General features: G+C 42.4%; 1 protein-coding gene across 1 annotated transcript in view; it reads left to right on the forward strand.

Annotated features, from left to right (window-relative positions):
* Positions 1-16,158, forward strand: part of LOC115195318 (SERTA domain-containing protein 2) — a 26,527-nt gene extending 10,369 nt beyond the window's left edge. The window contains exon 2 of the mRNA XM_029755098.1: positions 11,343-16,158. Within this exon, the coding sequence (XP_029610958.1) occupies positions 11,343-12,027 (685 nt within the window). The 3' untranslated portion in view covers positions 12,028-16,158. The remainder of the gene's footprint in view (positions 1-11,342) is intronic.
* The last annotated feature ends 1,968 nt before the right edge of the window (positions 16,159-18,126 follow it).

Genomic DNA, 18,126 nt, shown 5'->3' on the forward strand with positions numbered 1-18,126 from the left:
ATTTGGAATTTTAGGACCCTTTAGGTATCAAAAAATATACTTTTTTATTTCTAACATTGAGTTTGGCCTTAACGCATTGAGTAACAGATTCATACATGGAAAAACAGATCAGGCAAGACTTGAGAAAAACCCACATGTTCGTGAGAGAATCACCTTTCCACAGAGGGGTAAAATGAATGTGTAGCCCAAACTGTTTGCATGCTACAGACCGATTTTTGGGATGCCTCATGGTCTGAAAAACACTGCTGTAGCTCTGCCACCTTTCACCGCAGATGTGGAAAGCCGATATCGGCGGTTTGGGATGCAGCCCATGCAAAAAAAAAAACAAGCACATCTCTCTAGTTTTAAATAGACATTTTTATGGGGATTTTGTATTATGCTAATTAGATTTCCACGGGACATTAATTCGATGGTTATTGCAAGCTAATAGTTACAACTAGTGAGAGACCCAGCTAAACTACACGTTTTCAATTGGCTAGTTAGTGTGTTTATCATTATTTTACCTACTGCGCAAATGTCTCTCCTCTGGCAACGGCCCACTGGCACACACGCAGGTGATGCGCACACACCATGACCTTTCCAGGATTCTCATTGCTGACCAAAAATGATCTATAACTGGGCAAATAACTCACGCGCAATTATTGTCAACAAAAGCGGCTAGGCTCGCTTTGATCTCAAACGCATCTCGTGACTGCGTGATTGAAAGACCGCTCATGCTTGTCAATGCAGGAATACAATAATTATACTCCGATGCACTCTGCATAGATTTGGAGGACAGTAAGGAAAACATTGCATCTGGACGAAACTGATCAAATTCAATTACAGTCAGGGGGGAAAAAAGTATTTGATCCCCTGCTGATTTTGTACGTTTGCCCACTGACGAAGAAATGATCAGTCTATAATTTTAATGGTAGGTTTATTTGAACAGTGAGAGACAGAATAACAACACAAAAATCCAGAAAAACCCATGTCAAAAATGTTATAGAATGATTTGCATTTTAATGAGAGAAATAAGTATTTGACCCCTCTGCACAACATGACTTAGTACTTGGTGGCAAAACCCTTGTTGGCAATCAGAGGTCAGACGTTTCTTGAAGTTGGCCACCAGGTTTGCACACATCTCAGGAGGGACTTTGTCCCACTCCTCTTTGCAGATCTTCTCCAAGTCATTAAGGTTTCGAGGCTGACGTTTGGCAACTCGAACCTTCAGCTCCCTCCACAGATTTTCTATGGGATTAAGGTCTGGAGACTGGCTAGGCCACTCCAGGACCTTAATGTGCTTCTTCTTGAGCCACTCCTTTGTTGCCTTGCCCGTGTGTTTTGGGTCATTGTCATGCTGGAATACCCATCCACGACCCATTTTCAATGCCCTGGCTGAGGGATGGAGGTTCTCACCCAAGATTTGACGGTACATGGCCCCGTCCATCGTCCCTTTGATGCGGTGAAGTTGTCCTGTCCCCTTAGCAGAAAAACACCCCCAAAGCATAATGTTTCCACCTCCATGTTTGACGGTGGAGATGGTGTTCTTGGGGTCATAGGCAGCATTCCTCCTCCAAACCCGGCGAGTTTAGTTGATGCCAAAGAGCTCCATTTTGGTCTCATCTGACCACAACACTTTCACCCAGTTGTCATCTGAATCATTCAGATGTTCATTGGCAAACTTCAGACGGACATGTATATGTGCTTTCTTGAGCAGGGGGACCTTGCGGGCGCTGCAGGATTTCAGTCCTTCACGGCGTAGTGTGTTACCAATTGTTTTCTTGGTGACTATGGTCCCAGCTGCCTTGAGATCATTGACAAGATCCTCCCGTGTAGTTCTGGGCTGATTCCTCACCGTTCTCATGATCATTGCAACTCCACGAGGTGAGATCTTGCATGGAGCCCCAGACCGAGGGAGATTTGTGTTTCTTCCGTTTGCGAATAATCGCACAAACTGTTGTCACCTTCTCACCAAGCTGCTTGGCGATGGTTTTGTAGCCCATTCCAGCCTTGTGTAGGTCTACAATCTTGTCCCTGACATCCTTGGAGAGCTCTTTGGTCTTGGCCATGGTGGAGAGTTTGGAATCTGATTGATTGCTTCTGTGGACAGTTGTTTTTATACAGGTAACAAACAGATTAGGAGCACTCCCTTTAAGAGTGTGCTCCTATTCTCAGCTCGTTACCTGTATAAAAGACACCTCGGAGCCAGAAATCTTTCTGATTGAGAGGGGGGTCAAATACTTATTTCCCTCATTAAAATGCAAATCAATTTTTGACATGTGTTTTTTCTGGATTTTGTTATTCTGTCTCTCACTGTTCAAATAAATCTACTATTAAAATTATAGACTGATCATTTCTTTGTCAGTGGGCAAACATACAAAATCAGCAGGGGATCAAATACAGTGAGGGGAAAAAAGTAGCTATTGTTCCCCGAACGGCAGATAGATGACAGTGTAGCACAGCTGTTGAACAAAGGCCGAAATAGAAAGTTTTACCGAAATAGAACGCAACTGCTGGAGAACAACATGACGGATATGAACGAACAACCTCCGGAGAATCAGAAAGATGGCGGCAGGGAAATGCAGATGGCTAACATGGCTCCGGTGGCTAAGAGAAAGATACAGTCGATTCAAGAACACAACGTTCCAAGAGAAATGGACAGACAAGTATTTTTTTGTACTGCATGATGGGACTAGCTCACCTTGTCTTATTTGCCAGAAGGCAAGTCAATTGTTTTAAACAAGCAAATTTAGAGCGACATTTCCAGTCACACTATGCCCACTTTGACAAAACATATCTGCCACAAAGCAACTTCAGAAACAACAAAATAACACAACTCAAAGGACAGCTCAAAGGACAACAACAAATGATGGACAGATCTTGCACTGTTGCAGAGAAAAAGACAGAGGCAACATATGAAATTGCTTGATACTCGTGAGAAACAAGTAGGCCTTCACAGACGCGGAGTTTGTCAAATAAGGTTTTTTGGCCACAGCCGAAATATTGTATGCTGGTTTCACAAACAAGGAAGCTATTTTAAAGCAAATTAAGGGACTGCAACTCTGACTCAACCATAGCAAGATGCATAGAAGACATCGGCGAGGACATCAATAAGGAACTGATTACTGACATACTTGGTGCAGTGTTTTAGTATTGCGCTTGACGAAAGCACTGATCTGAGTGACATTGCCCAATTATGTGTTTGGTTTCGCTTCACTCAAAATGAGTCGTATAGAGGAACCTTAATGTTTACTGCCCCTTCAGGGACAAACGAGAAGATATTCTGAAATCTCTTGTTACATTTTCTGCTGATTTAATAATATTGACTGGTCAAATCTGGCATCTGTGTGCACTGACGGCACTCCAAACATGCAAGGGTAGGAGAAGGGACTCATAAGACCTGATGAGAGAGAGGATATTCCCAAATTTGTTACGTATCATTCATCAGGAAGTACTTGTGGCTAACCTCAGACTGACTTAGAGAATGTGATGCAGCAAGTCGTGCGCATGGTTAACATTATTGCGAGGGCACTGAATCACCGGCAATTCCGAGAGTTGATGGAGGAATACCAGACAGAATGCGGCGACTTGATATTTCACAATTGGGTGAGATGGCTGTCTTGTGGCAGAGTTTTGGAAAGATTTCTCTCTCTCTCCCTCATCTGTAAATTTGTTGCAAGCAAGGGGAGAGAGGAGCCAGAGCAGTCACCACATCCAACCCAGACATACTGCAACATTTTAGCTATGATGCATTTGTGCCTGTGTTGGAAGAGTTGAAGTTGGCGTTTCAGTCAAGATTCAAGGATATCATGGAGTACAAGGAGTTTAACTTAATTGAGAAGCCCTTTCATGTGCCAGTGTTATCTCTGACCCCAGTCATCATAGCCCTCTGTCCTGACTGTGCTGGAATAGAGAGTGAGATAGTGGAGCTGCAGGCAAATGACACAATGCAAGGTGATCTCAGATCAGGTGTTAACCATTTCTGGAGCCTTGTGCCAGACACAGGGTACCCACTTCTGAAGCAGTGTGGACATCATTTTTTGTCAGCACTTATTCATGTGAAGCAACATTTTCAACAATGAATATTGTATAAGAGAAACTGACTGACCAATGCACACCTGGATTGCCTCACAAGGATAGCAACAACAATGCATTTTGAATGAATTCAGTCAAGGAGCAGAAGGGACATTTTCACTCATCCAACTACTGAGGTAACCCTTAATATGGGTGTTATACATGTGATGTAGCCTATTTGATCTGTGCATGTACACTACTGGTCAAAAGTTTTAGAACATCTACTCATGCAAGGGTTTTTCTTTTGGTTTTTACTATGTTCTACATTGTAGAATAATAGTGAAGACATCAAAACAATGAAGTAACACATGGAATCATGTAGTAACCAAAGAAGTGTTTAAACAAATCAAAATCTATTTGAGATTCTTCAAAAAGCCACCCTTTGCCGTGATGACAGCTTTACACACTCTTGGCGTTCAATCTACCAGCTTCACCTGGAATGCTTTTCAAACAGTCTTGAAGGAGTTCCCACATATGCTGAGCACTTTTTGGCTGCTTTTCCTTCACTCTGCGGTCTGACTCATCCCAAACCATCTCAATTTGGTTGAGGTCGGGGGATTGGGGAGGCCAGGTCATCTGATGCAGCTCTTCATCACTCTCCTTGGTAAACTAGCCCTTACATAGCCTGGAGGTGTGTTGCGTCATTGTCCTTTTGAAAAACAAATGATAGTCCCACTAAGCCCAAACTAGACGGGATGGCGTATCGCTGCAGAATAGTGTGGTAGGTAGCCATGCTGGTTAAGTATGTGTCACCAGCAAAGCACCCCACACACCATAACACCACCTCCATGCTTTACAGTGGGAAATACACATAATCAAAACCTACTTATTTCACTTGCTGAGCTGTTTTGTTCATTTGTTCAGTCCTTTCATTCTCAACCAGGATTTCTCATACTATAGATCGCTGTTTGAGTCTTTGCATGTCAAATAACACTTTGACTCGTCAAATAAGCTTGTTGACCAATCAGGACCTGAATGACTGCACGTCACAATAATATAACCTATTTATTACACATTGATTACACACATTCGTATTTCATATGTCACAACGATTCATCCAAGTATGCAATGATGCTGGTAAAGTTGTCTCGCGCACCTACAGTGCTGGTCGTAAAAAAGCTAGCTAGCTCATGGATGCAAACAATGTAGTTCTTCCCCAAAAACATAGCAAAACGACATCTGTTTCAGTAACTATAGTAAACACCTAGCTATCTAAAATAACCCTAATTTACAAGACAGTTCTTATTTGATTAATGGTGGTCGGACCCATCTGTGAAGCTAGCCACAATAAGGATTAGCCACAATAGTGGACTTTGCGGTTAGCCTTCAGCGGCAGGTAGCCTAGTGGTTAGAGCGTTGGACTAGTAACCGAAAGATTGCAAGATCGAATCCCGAGCTGACAAGGTGAAAATCTGTCGTTCTGCCCCTGAACAAGGCAGTTAACCCACTGTTCCTAGGCCGTCTTTGAAAATAAGAATTTGTTCTTAACTGACTTGTCTAGTTAAATAAAGGTCAAATAAAAAATGAATACAAGTATGTCATTGACAGTGATGCAAATACAGTGGGGGAAAAGTATTTGATCCCCTGCTGATTTTGAATGTTTGCCCACTGACAAAGAAAGGATCAGTCTAATTTTAATGGTAGGTTGATTTGAACAGTGAGAGACACAATGACAACAAAAATATCCAGAAAAACGCATGTCAGAAATGTTATAAATTGATTTGCTTTTTAATGAGGGAAATAAGTATTTGACCCCCTCTCAATCAGAAAGATTTCTGGCTCCCAGGTGTCTTTTATACAGGTAACGAGCTGAGATTAGGAGCACACTCTTAAAGGGAGTGCTCCTAATCTCAGTTTGTAACCTGTATAAAAGATACCTGTCCACAGAAGCAATCAATCAATCAGATTCCAAACTCTCCTCCATGGCCAAGACCAAAGAGCTCTCCAAGGATGTCAGGGACAAGATTGTAGACCTACACAAGACTGGAATGGGCTACAAGACCATCGCCAAGCAGCTTGGTGAGAAGGTGACAACATTTGGTGCGATTATTCGCAAATGGAAGAAACACAAAAGAACTGTCAATCTCCCTCAGCCTGGGGCTCCATGCAAGATCTCACCTCGTGGAGTTGCAATGATCATGAGAATGGTGAGGAATCAGCCCAGAACTACACGGGAGGATCTTGTCAAGGATCTCAAGGCAGCTGGGACCATAGTCACCAAGAAAACAATTGGTAACCCACTATGCCGTGAAGGACTGAAATCCTGCAGCGCCCGCAAGGTCCCCCTGCTCAAGAATACATATACATGCCCGTCTGAAGTTTGCCAATGAACATCTGAATGATTCAGAGGACAACTGGGTGAAAGTGTTGTTGTCAGATGAGACCAAAATGGAGCTCTTTGGCATCAACTCAACTCGCCGTGTTTGGAGGAGGAATTCTGCCTATGACCCCAAGAACACCATCTCCACCGTCAAACATGGAGGTGGAAACATTATGCTTTGGGGGTGTTTTTTCTGTTAAGGGGACAGGACATCTTCACCGCATAAAAGGGACGATGGACGGGGCCATGTACCGTCAAATCTTGGGTGAGAACCTCCATCCCTCAGCCAGGGCATTGAAAATGGGTCGTGGATGGGTATTCCAGCATGACAATGACCCAAAACACACGGGCAAGGCAACAAAGGAGTGGCTCAAGAAGAAGCACATTAAGGTCCTGGAGTGGCCTAGCCAGTCTCCAGACCTTAATCCCATAGAAAATCTGTGGAGGGAGCTGAAGGTTCGAGTTGCCAAACGTCAGCCTCGAAACCTTAATGACTTGGAGAAGATCTGCAAAGAGGAGTGGGACAAAATCCCTCCTGAGATGTGTGCAAACCTGGTGGCCAACTACAAGAAACGTCTGACCTCTGATTGCCAACAAGGGTTTTGCCACCAAGTACTAAGTCATGTTTTGCAGAGGGGTCAAATACTTATTTCCCTCATTAAAATGGAAATCATTTTATAACATTTTTGACATGCGTTTTTCTGGATTTATTTGCTATTCTGTCTCTCACTGTTCAAATAAACCTACTATTAAAAGTATAGACTGATCATTTCTTTGTAAGTGGGCAAACGTACAAAATCAGCAGGGGATCAAATACTTTCCCCCCCCCCCACTGTAAATATAATTATTCCATAATTGAATAGATCATGCTAAACGATGTTGGAATATTGTATAAAATCAACAAAAGACAATCATTTGACAAATCTGTTGAAATCACACTGGATGTTATACTTTAGAATTGCATTGGGGGCATAGTTATTTCACTGTACAGCCTTACCCCATGTCATTGATCCACAATCCATAGGTATCAGTCTACTTAGTGACACCCAGAGAACATTCTTATTGCTGGACTCAAACAACTGTGAATTGAGCCACATCATTTATTGTCAACCTATGTGTATTGAACACTATTCCAGAGAAAAAACAATACTGAGTGGATGCTTTTGGAGTCTGATAACTCTGAGGACATTGGGAAACAATATTGTTGGTATTGAGTAGATTGATACCCCATTTAATTGCTTCACATTCTGAACTTGTTTAACATTATCTAGTGTAAATATGTCATGATTGCACCAATTGTAACATTCTGCCTCACTTTCAAAGAGGTACTTTTTATTTGAATGCAAAAAGCAAATTCCACTATTGTGCCTAATACTTATTGTGGCTAGCTTCATAGTCCTGTCGAGCCTCACTAGCTAGCTGGCTACTTATAACGTTATCTTTGGGCAACAGGGTTAAGTAGCTGGCTAGCTATTTATTTTCATGAACTGAAGTTCAATTTCAATTGGCGACAACCTAGTTAATACTTAGTCACAAGGATTCCTAAATCATTGCTAATGAAAATGACTGCAGTTTCTACTGGTCATTGTTTGCAAGCTGGTTGTATTGGTGCTAGCTAGGTACCAAGCTAAAGCTAGCTAGCTACCCCAGAAGTTGTGGTCAAACAAATAATGCTTTATTACCAACGCGGTTTTGTAAACACATCGTTCATGGCTGGTGTTTGCTTGTTTGCAGACTTTTTTTGTACAGCTTTGACAGTGCTACAGATAATAGTGGTGGCACTTGGCTTGCACATTCAGAACACACAACATTCTATAATAGAACTGTGTTATTTGAGGTGTCAAATTAAAAGCTTATTTAACCTCTAGAGGACCCCTTCGAGCTAAAATACGGTTAACGGGATTGGTTGGACAACAACCGGTGAGAGAGCACGGCGCGAAATTCAAAAAAAAAAATCTAAAAATTAAAGTATTATACAGCATTTTAAAGATACTCTACTCGTTAATCCAATCACATTGTCCGATTTCAAAAAGGCTTTACGGTGAAAGCAAAACATTAGATTATTTTCGGATAGCACATGAGCAAAAAAAAAGCATTTTTCCAAGCACGGATAGCCGTCACAAAACCAGATATACAGCTAAAATGAATCACTAACCTTTGACAATCTTCATCAGATGACACTCTTAGGACATCATGTTAGACAATACATGCATTTTTTGTTCGATCAAGTTCATATTTATATCCAAAAACCCAATATATACATTGGCGCATGACGTTCAGAAAACGTTTTCTCCCCATAACTTCCGGTGAATAGGCACATTTACAGAAGAACTCAAACGCTGACAAAATTTATAACAATTATTTAAAGAATTAGAGATAATCTACTCCTTTAGGCAACCACTTTGTCAGATTTCAAAATAACTTTACGGAAAAAGCACATTGTTCAATATTCTGAGTACAGAACTTAGCATTGAAACCTAAGCTATACAGTTAGCCTACAACCACGGCGTCGACAAATCTCTAAAAATATGTTTGAAATATTTTCTTACCTTTGCTGATCTTCGGCGGAATGCACTCGGAAGGGCACCCACTTCCACAAGAAATGTTTGTTTGTTCTGCAAAGTCCATCATTTATGTCCAAATACGTCCGTTTTGTTGACCCATCCAAAACACTTTACAATGCCATGTGGCGTGGATGCAAATCCATAGACGAAATGGTCAAAAGTTTCATTACCCTTTGTAGAAACACGTCAAACGATGTTTACAATCAATCCTTTAGGGTATTTTTTAACGTAAAATTGCGATAATTTTATAACCGGGCAATAGGTATTCATCCCAGAAGAAAAATAGAAAACAACAAAGTCACGTGCACGTGCGTCATAAGACACCTGTCCTCAGACTGGCCAGTGATTGACTGAGCCACAATTTTCTGCCCGATAACAGGTGACGGATGAAACCAGTTCCTAAAGTTTGTTGACAGCCAATGGAAGAGTTAGGAGGTGCAACGTAAATCCTATGTCACTGTAGTTTTTCAAGGGATTCAAAAGGAAAAACTAAATTTCTAATTTCCCCCACTTCCTGATTCAATTTTTCTCAGTTTTTTTGCCTGCCATATGAGTTCTGTTATAGTCACAGACACCATTCAAACAGTTTTAGAAACTTCAGAGTGTACTACTAATATGTATATTCTATTTTCTGGGCCAGAGTAGTAACCTGTTTTAAATTGGGTACGTTTTTCATCCGGCCGTGAAAATACTGCCCCCTAGCCCCAACAGGTTAATGTGTCAAATAGTGTTATTTGACTCGTCAATTAGTGTTATTTGAGGTGTATCTTTTTTGACACGAAAAGACCCAAACGGCGTTCCATAGTATGTTTTGAAGCTAATTGCAGTGTGTGTACCGGTGCTCGACCAGTCGGCAAAAGCCAACATCACCCACGACGGAACGATTGATTTGTCAAGGGCAATGAATTCCATTATCTTCGCGTTAGATTTCGCCTTTGAGTTGTCTCACTGAAATGTCTTACTCTTTCAAATGACTGCTCGTTACACACAGCAGACATTGTGGACTATGTTAGGAATGCTGATTTGCTCGTGTAGCTCAACATTTTATGTGGCGTCATTACGTTATATAGGTATGCACATCAGGTTTGACATCGGTTTTGCACATCGTTGTTAAACTAGACCTCGTCCCGATACCGATGTTGGCATTTTGAGCTAATATCGGGCGATTCCGATATGTTCACCGATATATTGTGAAATCCCTAGTTTAAACATTTTCACCAATCGATTGGTTGAAAGAACAGACGACTCTTGGTCGACCAAGATTCTTTATTCGGGGACAGATGTATGTTGTTGCAGAGCCCTTCACATTAACTTACTTAAATCTGACAATGTTCTTCCTGAATATTTCTGTGGAGAACATTGCAAGCACACCCTTCAGATTATTTCTTCCGAACATGCCACTGAAAGCACAAAAGGAGAATACAATGGGCCTATGCCACTCAAGACCATTCCACAAGAGAACCTCACTGCAGAGATGGCTATTTAAAGAATGACGATCAGTGAAGGATGGGCCCCAATTCAAAAGAACACACTTTTCATGATTTCTTTCAATAGCCAGGACAACAGATGGTGCTCATGCCACTTCAGTATTGAGATGGATAAGTCAGTCTTTAAGAAGAAAACGCTAGATTTAAAAGCTACCAGCCACTCAGCTTTGTTACCTGACAAAATATTTTTCCCCTGCTTACACCCAACAACAAAAAACAGAAGAGCATGCAGCTTGCTTTGTAAAACAAATGTATTACCAGTAAGAAATGCGGTATTGTTTAATTTCATAACTTTTTGTGATCCCCAGTCTTTTAACCAAAATATCACAAGACAATGGTCACCTGCCCCTTTAAGGGTGGGAGGTTACTGTGGTAACGTGACTTGTCATGTTTCTGCCCGTGAGATTGAGTGTGACTAGTAGTAGCGTTGTCTTCTCTTCCTAAGCAGTTGAAACTCAAACATTGAAAAACAAAATGGCTTGCGAACAATGTAAATGGACAAAACACAAGGACAGTCTCACTTCAATAGAATTCGTTTCAAGTAATTTACACCAACTTGTATGCCTGTGCCCAAGAAAATGCTTCTTTCCATCAGCTCTTTAGGTGCCCACGATTAGGCAGTGTTGCAGTGCGAGGTGGGATAGGCTATATGGGATTCCTAGTCCTTTGACTTTGTGCGATTTAGGTTTCATAGCTGGTAAATTAACGGCAGTACTTTGAAAACCGCTACTGCAGCATTTTTGACTAAATGTGATCATACTTGACATTTTATTCACAAATGCAAGCACTGTGGCGCCTTGACCATCCACCAACGTGGCTGGTGAAATAAACATCTTACAATGCCAAAATTTACCCGCAGATGGCGGGTGTTAATTGTAGGCCCTGTCTGACATCCTTCTCTTCTTGTTCCCGCCACAGGTACATGGTGGGCTGTGGGGTGAAGCGTAAGCTTAGTGAATGCGAGGACCCGGTGCTGGACATGCCCTACCCTCAGCAGAGGCAGCTGGTGCTGGACCTGTGCCTTTTCAAGCTCCAGAGCTGCCAGCGGCGAGCTGAGCCCAGCCTGCACCGCTCGGTGCTGCTGGCTAACACTCTGCACCAGATTCAGCGGGAGATGAGGCAGGAGGGAGGCCCACACCCTCTGGATTCCCTCCCTCCAGCCTCCTCACTGCCTCAAGCCCCTCCTGCACTGCGCCATTCACCAGAGTTGCCGCATGTGCCCCCCACCACCCTAGTGGCCGCACTGTCCTCACCCTCACTGCTTTGTGAAGATGACACAAAGTCTGCCTGCACAGGACTCCCTGAGAGACCGTGGTCGGAGGACGACGGAAAGTCTCCGCTTCTGCTGTTTGGATCCTTTGAAATTACAAACTCCACCAGCTACCTGACGGACCTGCAGCTGGACGACATCTTTGAGGACATTGACACGTCAATGTACGACCCATCTGACTTTGTCCTGGGCTGCCCCCCTCCCAGGGGGAGCAGCAGAGCCTCCTTTGGGAATGACGACAACCTCAAGGGATTCTGCACCACCTCTAGCATCACCTTGCAGCGGTATCTCAATGACCTCGACCACATCATTGAGATCCTGGTATGCTCCTGACTGACTGATTGGCTCCATTTCACAGCTGCCCATTTTATGAGCAGGTGGTGGGAAGAATGACTCATTTATTTTTTAAGTCTCTATTTTTATACAAAGAACTTGGTATATTTATTCATAAGTACTGATGATTACTTGGCCGATATACCTCTACTGTATGATGAATGCATTTTTCTGGTGGCCGTTGGTGCCATCTTTTACATTAACAAGATTACTTTTTAATAAGCAGTGACTAGAGCAACAATCACAAAGCGTTACCATTGAGACGTTATACTGGATGGTTATTCACCAGTGCATTCTTCGACAAAGAGGACGACCTGTGTAACAAGGACATTTTTGTGGATTGATTCCACCATGTATTTCTGGCGCATTGCAATAATTTATCAATAATTAATTAAATAGACCGGGACTTGTTCAATCCTCACACTACCTCTCTCTAAAACAACAGCTGTCTGTCTCACTATTCAAAGAGCTTCACATATTGTGTTCTGATTGGTCTTGTTCCTTTAACATAAACTTCTGATTGTCAATACTGCACATATTTTTACGCCAAGAGAATGCCTTTTCCGGATGTGAGTCTCAACATAGAATTATCGACTGTGACTTTACATTGATGCCTTATCCAGCCATTTTGGTCATTTTAATCAGATAGTAGCGGACAACTAAATATAATCGGCACAAGATTTTGAGTATTTGGTTTGCGGTTTGGTCACTCATATGTTTTGAGAATCTTAAGGTGACATTGTATTGATTACTTGGGAACAGTGTTTTGTTAGACTGCATTCGTTTAAGCATTTAGTGGTGTCTAAAATCCAGACCTTCTGTTTCACAATGCTCCAACGTAGGGAAATGGAGCCTGCCAGAAGAGCCTTGTGGCTTTAGGTCATTTGTGTGGGAAATGGAGACTGCCAGAAGAGCCCTATGGCTTCAGGCTATTCTCCAACGTAGGGAAATGGAGCCTTGTGGCTTCAGGCTATTCTCCAACGTATGGAAATAGAACCTGCCAGAAGAGCCTTGTGGCTTTAGGTCATTTGTGTGGGAAATGGAGACTGCCAGAAGAGCCCTATGGCTTCAGGCTATTCTCCAACGTAGGGAAATGGAGCCTTGTGGCTTTAGGTCATTTGTGTGGGAAATGGAGACTGCCAGAAGAGCCCTATGGCTTCAGGCTATTCTCCAACGTAGGGAAATGGAGCCTTGTGGCTTCAGGCTATTCTCCAACGTAGGGAAATAGAACCTGCCAGAAGAGCCTTGTGGCTTTAGGTCATTTGTGTGGGAAATGGAGACTGCCAGAAGAGCCCTATGGCTTCAGGCTATTCTCCAACGTAGGGAAATGGAGCCTTGTGGCTTTAGGTCATTTGTGTGGGAAATGGAGACTGCCAGAAGAGCCCTATGGCTTCAGGCTATTCTCCAACGTAGGGAAATGGAGCCTTGTGGCTTCAGGCTATTCTCCAACGTAGGGAAATAGAACCTGCCAGAAGAGCCCTATGGCTTCAGGCTATTCTCCAACGTAGGGAAATGGAGCCTTGTGGCTTCAGGCTATTCTCCAACGTAGGGAAATAGAACCTGCCAGAAGAGCCGTGTGGATTCAGGCTATTCTCCAACGTAGGGAAATGGAGCCTTGTGGCTTCAGGCTATTCTCCAACGTAGGGAAATAGAACCTGCCAGAAGAGCCGTGTGGATTCAGGCTTTTCTCCAACGTAGGGAAATGGAGCCTTGTGGCTTCAGGCTATTCTCCAACGTAGGGAAATAGAACCTGCCAGAAGAGCCGTGTGGATTCAGGCTTTTCTCCAACGTAGGGAAATGGAGCCTTGTGGCTTCAGGCTATTCTCCAACGTAGGGAAATGGAGCCTTGTGGCTTCAGGCTATTCTCCAACGTAGGGAAATAGAACCTGCCAGAAGAGCCGTGTGGATTCGGGCTATTCTCCAACCTAGGGAAATGGAGCCTGCCAGAAAAGCCTTGTGGCTTCAGGCTATTCTCCAACGTAGGGAAATAGAGCCTTGTGGCTTCAGGCTATTCTCCAACGTAGGGAAATAGAACCTGCCAGAAGAGCCTTGTGGCTTCAGGCTATTCTCCAACGTAGGGAAATAGAGCCTGCCAGAAGAGCCTTGTGGCTTCAGGCTATTCGTGTTTGAAATGGAGCCTGCCAGAAGAGCCCTATGGCTTCAGGCTATTCTCCAACGTAGGGAAATGGAGCCTTGTGGCTTCAGGCTATTCTCCAACGTAGGGAAATAGAGCCTGCCAGGAGAGCCTTGTGGTTTCAGGCTATTCTCCAACGTAGGGAAATGGATCCTTGTGGCTTCAGGCTATTCTCCAACGTAGGGAAATGGAGCCTGCCAGGAGAGCCTTGTGGTTTCAGGCTATTCGTGTGGGAAATGTGGGGACACGGTGTCCAAGTAGGCTACACGTAGCTGTGTGTGTGGAAAACATTTCATCACATGTAAGACATTTAACTGGTTTAATACAGTCTGTTTGGAACTCCACTCACTACTTGTAGCTGTATAGTCTACTTGTTTTGTGGTGTTGGTCTTGGCAAGCTTAATGTTCTGGTCGGTAGCTAGCTAGCACTCGTGGCTATTTATTTTATTTAACCTTTATTTAACTAGGCAAGTCAGTTAAGAACAAATTCCTATTTACAATGACGGTCTACCAAAAGTCATCCTGCGGGGACAGGGGCTGGGATAAAAAAAGATGTAGGACAAGAGACAGCATGGCAGCAGCACATGACAACACGGTAGCAACACATGGCAGCAGCACAAAAGGGCAAAAAGGTAGAGACAACAATACTAGCATAGTCATGAAAAGGTACATGAGGGAAGCCCTACAATAGTTTTTCTAAGTAGTGAGAATGCTAGGGAGCAGGCGATGTTGAAAAGTCATCTTTAGACCTGTTAATCAAATGTTTTGTAATGGACTAAAGCATGCGTTTGAAAAAGGTTACATTTTTGCTGTGAGCCAATGGGGTAACCTAGGTAACCACAGGTTGTTTTCCGCACAGGCGCGTAGGGTCGTGATGATCTAATACTGACTGGGTCTATACTAAAAGGGACATGAACCATCTTATGAGATAAAAGTCAGCCGTTTTGGTCAGGGAGTTGGTCAAACATTGTTTTCCAGTGTTGAGATAAGATATTTTGTAAGCTAATGAATTTGGAGAATTTATCTGCACTGTATGTTTGCTAGCTGGCCAGACAATTTTTAAAAATAATGATTCCATAAATGTTTCAAATGAATTGCCAACATTCCAGTCAATCAATGCAGTCAGCCACAATTGGCTGAAATCAGTTGATAGGACTTACACAAGTTGAATATGCAACATGTACTGATATTGTATCATATCTATATCTAATTGCACTCACAGCTTTCAAAGAAAACAAAAATGTTGACATTATGGTCTGTTTATATATATATATATTTTACATAGGTTATATAAACTGTATTTATAATTATATTACAATATTTTATGTTGACAGTAATTATATTCCACAATTTCTGATCCATCACATGCCTTTTATTTTCCTACAGAAGTAAAGTTCTACTGTCGATGTTTGTCTATGGAGATTGCATGGCGGTGTGCTCGATTTTATACACCTGTCAGCAACGGGTGTGGCTGAAATGGACAAATTCAATCATTTGAATAGGTGTCTGCATACTTTTGTGTGAGTGTATATAGTGTATGTGCTCCCCGAGACTGTGCAAGGGGAGGGGGGCAGTAGCCATCTACCTAACAGGTGTGGCACATCAAGAAGCTGATTAAATGGCATGATCATTACACACATGTACCTTGTTCTGGGGACAATTAAAGGCCATTAAAATGTGCAGTTTTATCACAACACATTGCAACAGATGTCAAGTTTTGAGGGAGCATGTATTTGGCATGCTGACTGCAGGAATGTCCACCAGAGCTGTTGCCAGAGAATTTAATGTTAATTTCTCTACCATAAGCCACATCCAACATCTTTAGAGAATTGTGCAGTATGTCCAACCGGCCTCACAACCACTGTCTGGTTCATTTATTTTGTTCTGACCACAAACTCTGTGTTCTGTAATATAATTTATTTTGACACATTTATACTCTATGCAATACTGTTGTAGCAGGTCAGTAAGTCTGAATAAAACAGAAAACAATGTCTCAATTTTATTTTATTTTTTTATCACCGCAGTGCAATACTTGCCTCGTTTATTGTGACTTATGTTGTGATCAGCTTTTCATCAGAAAAAATAAGAAATTACGGAAGAGTTTTCTGGTATTCTAAGGCCAGCCAGCACAAGAGGAAAAACAATGTCTGTCAGACACTGTGCATTGACTGTTCCCTTGTGGTCAAATCTAAATCAAATATGAAATCGGGTAGTGTTTTCCTCCTTTTTTATATCAATTCGGCACACACTGAGAAAAGGAGGGAATTGGTCATAGGATATTATGATGGTTGCATTACTTCATTTAAACCCATATCTGAGAAGATGCAAAAGGTCTAGTTTCTATAAACATGATTACCCATTTGCATGTTCTCATATGTAAGGCCCAACCTTAAAATCCGCATTACCCTGCTCTATGCTGATTTTGTTGAGAATATGCTGATAGACAGGAAAGGCATCAGAATGTTTGTTTGATTTGAACACATTTCTGTGGCGGCTCTCTCACCCTGTGCAGAGACCCCTCGAAGGTAGAAATCACGGCTGATGGTTAATTAAGAGGAAATGCAGCATCTGGAAGCCTCCAGTCAAACACTCAGAGTACACCCTGGAGTGCTGTTGCGGAAGCTCCCTGCCAGTAGTCCACATTTGCAATTTAGTAGTCCACGTTTGCAACTTACAGCTTCAGATGTGCAGCATAATGCACTCTCCCATAAATTGGTGGATGGGTATGGACCACCTCTGGCTAATCCAGATTTTGGTGTGAAAATGACCCACAATCAGTTGAAGTTGCATATTGCAGTGAGCTGTTCAGCAAAGGCCTTGAGCATACTGGAAATATGGACAACATGTAATACCTGTGCCCTCCATTTTCATCAAGATGCAGGGACAGTCAGCAAACACGTTTCTGCATATCACTGTAGCCTTCGTTTTATGTCTTATTATTTTGGCGCAATTGTTATTGTTTGTACCCTGGGGATGTTTATTTTGAAAGCATGGTATTCCCAGAGGCACCTGCGTGTGATGGGAGTGAGGGACAAAAAAGAGTGAATTGTTCAAGACTGGTCAGCTTTATCTCTTGGTCCGGAGAAATTAAACTACAAGTACAGTTTTGCATTGTAACCCGTGTTCACTTTTACTGCCGAACAGTGTAAATTATCTACAACCAGAATTAAGGGTTACAGACTGGTGACAGCAGTAAGGCTGGCACAAAAAACGTATAGTCATGTAACTAACAATAACCATGAACTAAATTGTTTTTTTTATCATAATCGCCTTATACGCTTACTTTAAGAGGGGGAGGGATTCAACTTTATTTTCAAGTAGATATAGTTTAATAGCAGTTTTTCATTTTTACAAGAGGGTAAAGTTGCAATTTTAGGAGCAGAACAGCATGGACGGGAGGATAAGCTTCATTTCCAAATGTTCCATGCAGTCAAAACCATTCCTTTTTTAGATGGGGGTCACACCAAAGCTGTGTTCATTAGGTAGGTCGTAGCTATTTTTCAAAATGCATTATGGTAGATTATATAGTTTTATATCCAAAATGTTGAACAATCCACAGAGCACTATTAAATCCATTATAAAAAAATGGAATGAATATGGCACCACAACAAACCTGCCAAGAGAGGGCCGCCCACCAAAACACACGGACCAGGCAAGGAGGGCATTAATCAGAGGCAACAAAGAGACCAAAGATAACCCTGAAGGAGCTGCAAAGCTCCACAGCGGAGATTGGAGATATGTCCATAGGACCACTTTAGCTGTAATCCAGCCAGGGTTACTCACAAGCAATTGAGATGTTCAAATGTATAGCCTACTTTGACTTGAGTGGTCTCACCTCTGATTTAATGTTTACCAGGGTCCCGGAACACTTGGAGAACGAACAGATAAGCAAGAGTATTTTATGCCTGCCTGCCCTTGAGGTTAGTAGATAGACACATTCCTCTGAGAGGTTTGAAGAAATCTCA

This window comes from Salmo trutta, chromosome 1 (genome assembly GCF_901001165.1).
Source record: "Salmo trutta chromosome 1, fSalTru1.1, whole genome shotgun sequence".
Classification (NCBI taxonomy): domain Eukaryota; kingdom Metazoa; phylum Chordata; class Actinopteri; order Salmoniformes; family Salmonidae; genus Salmo; species Salmo trutta.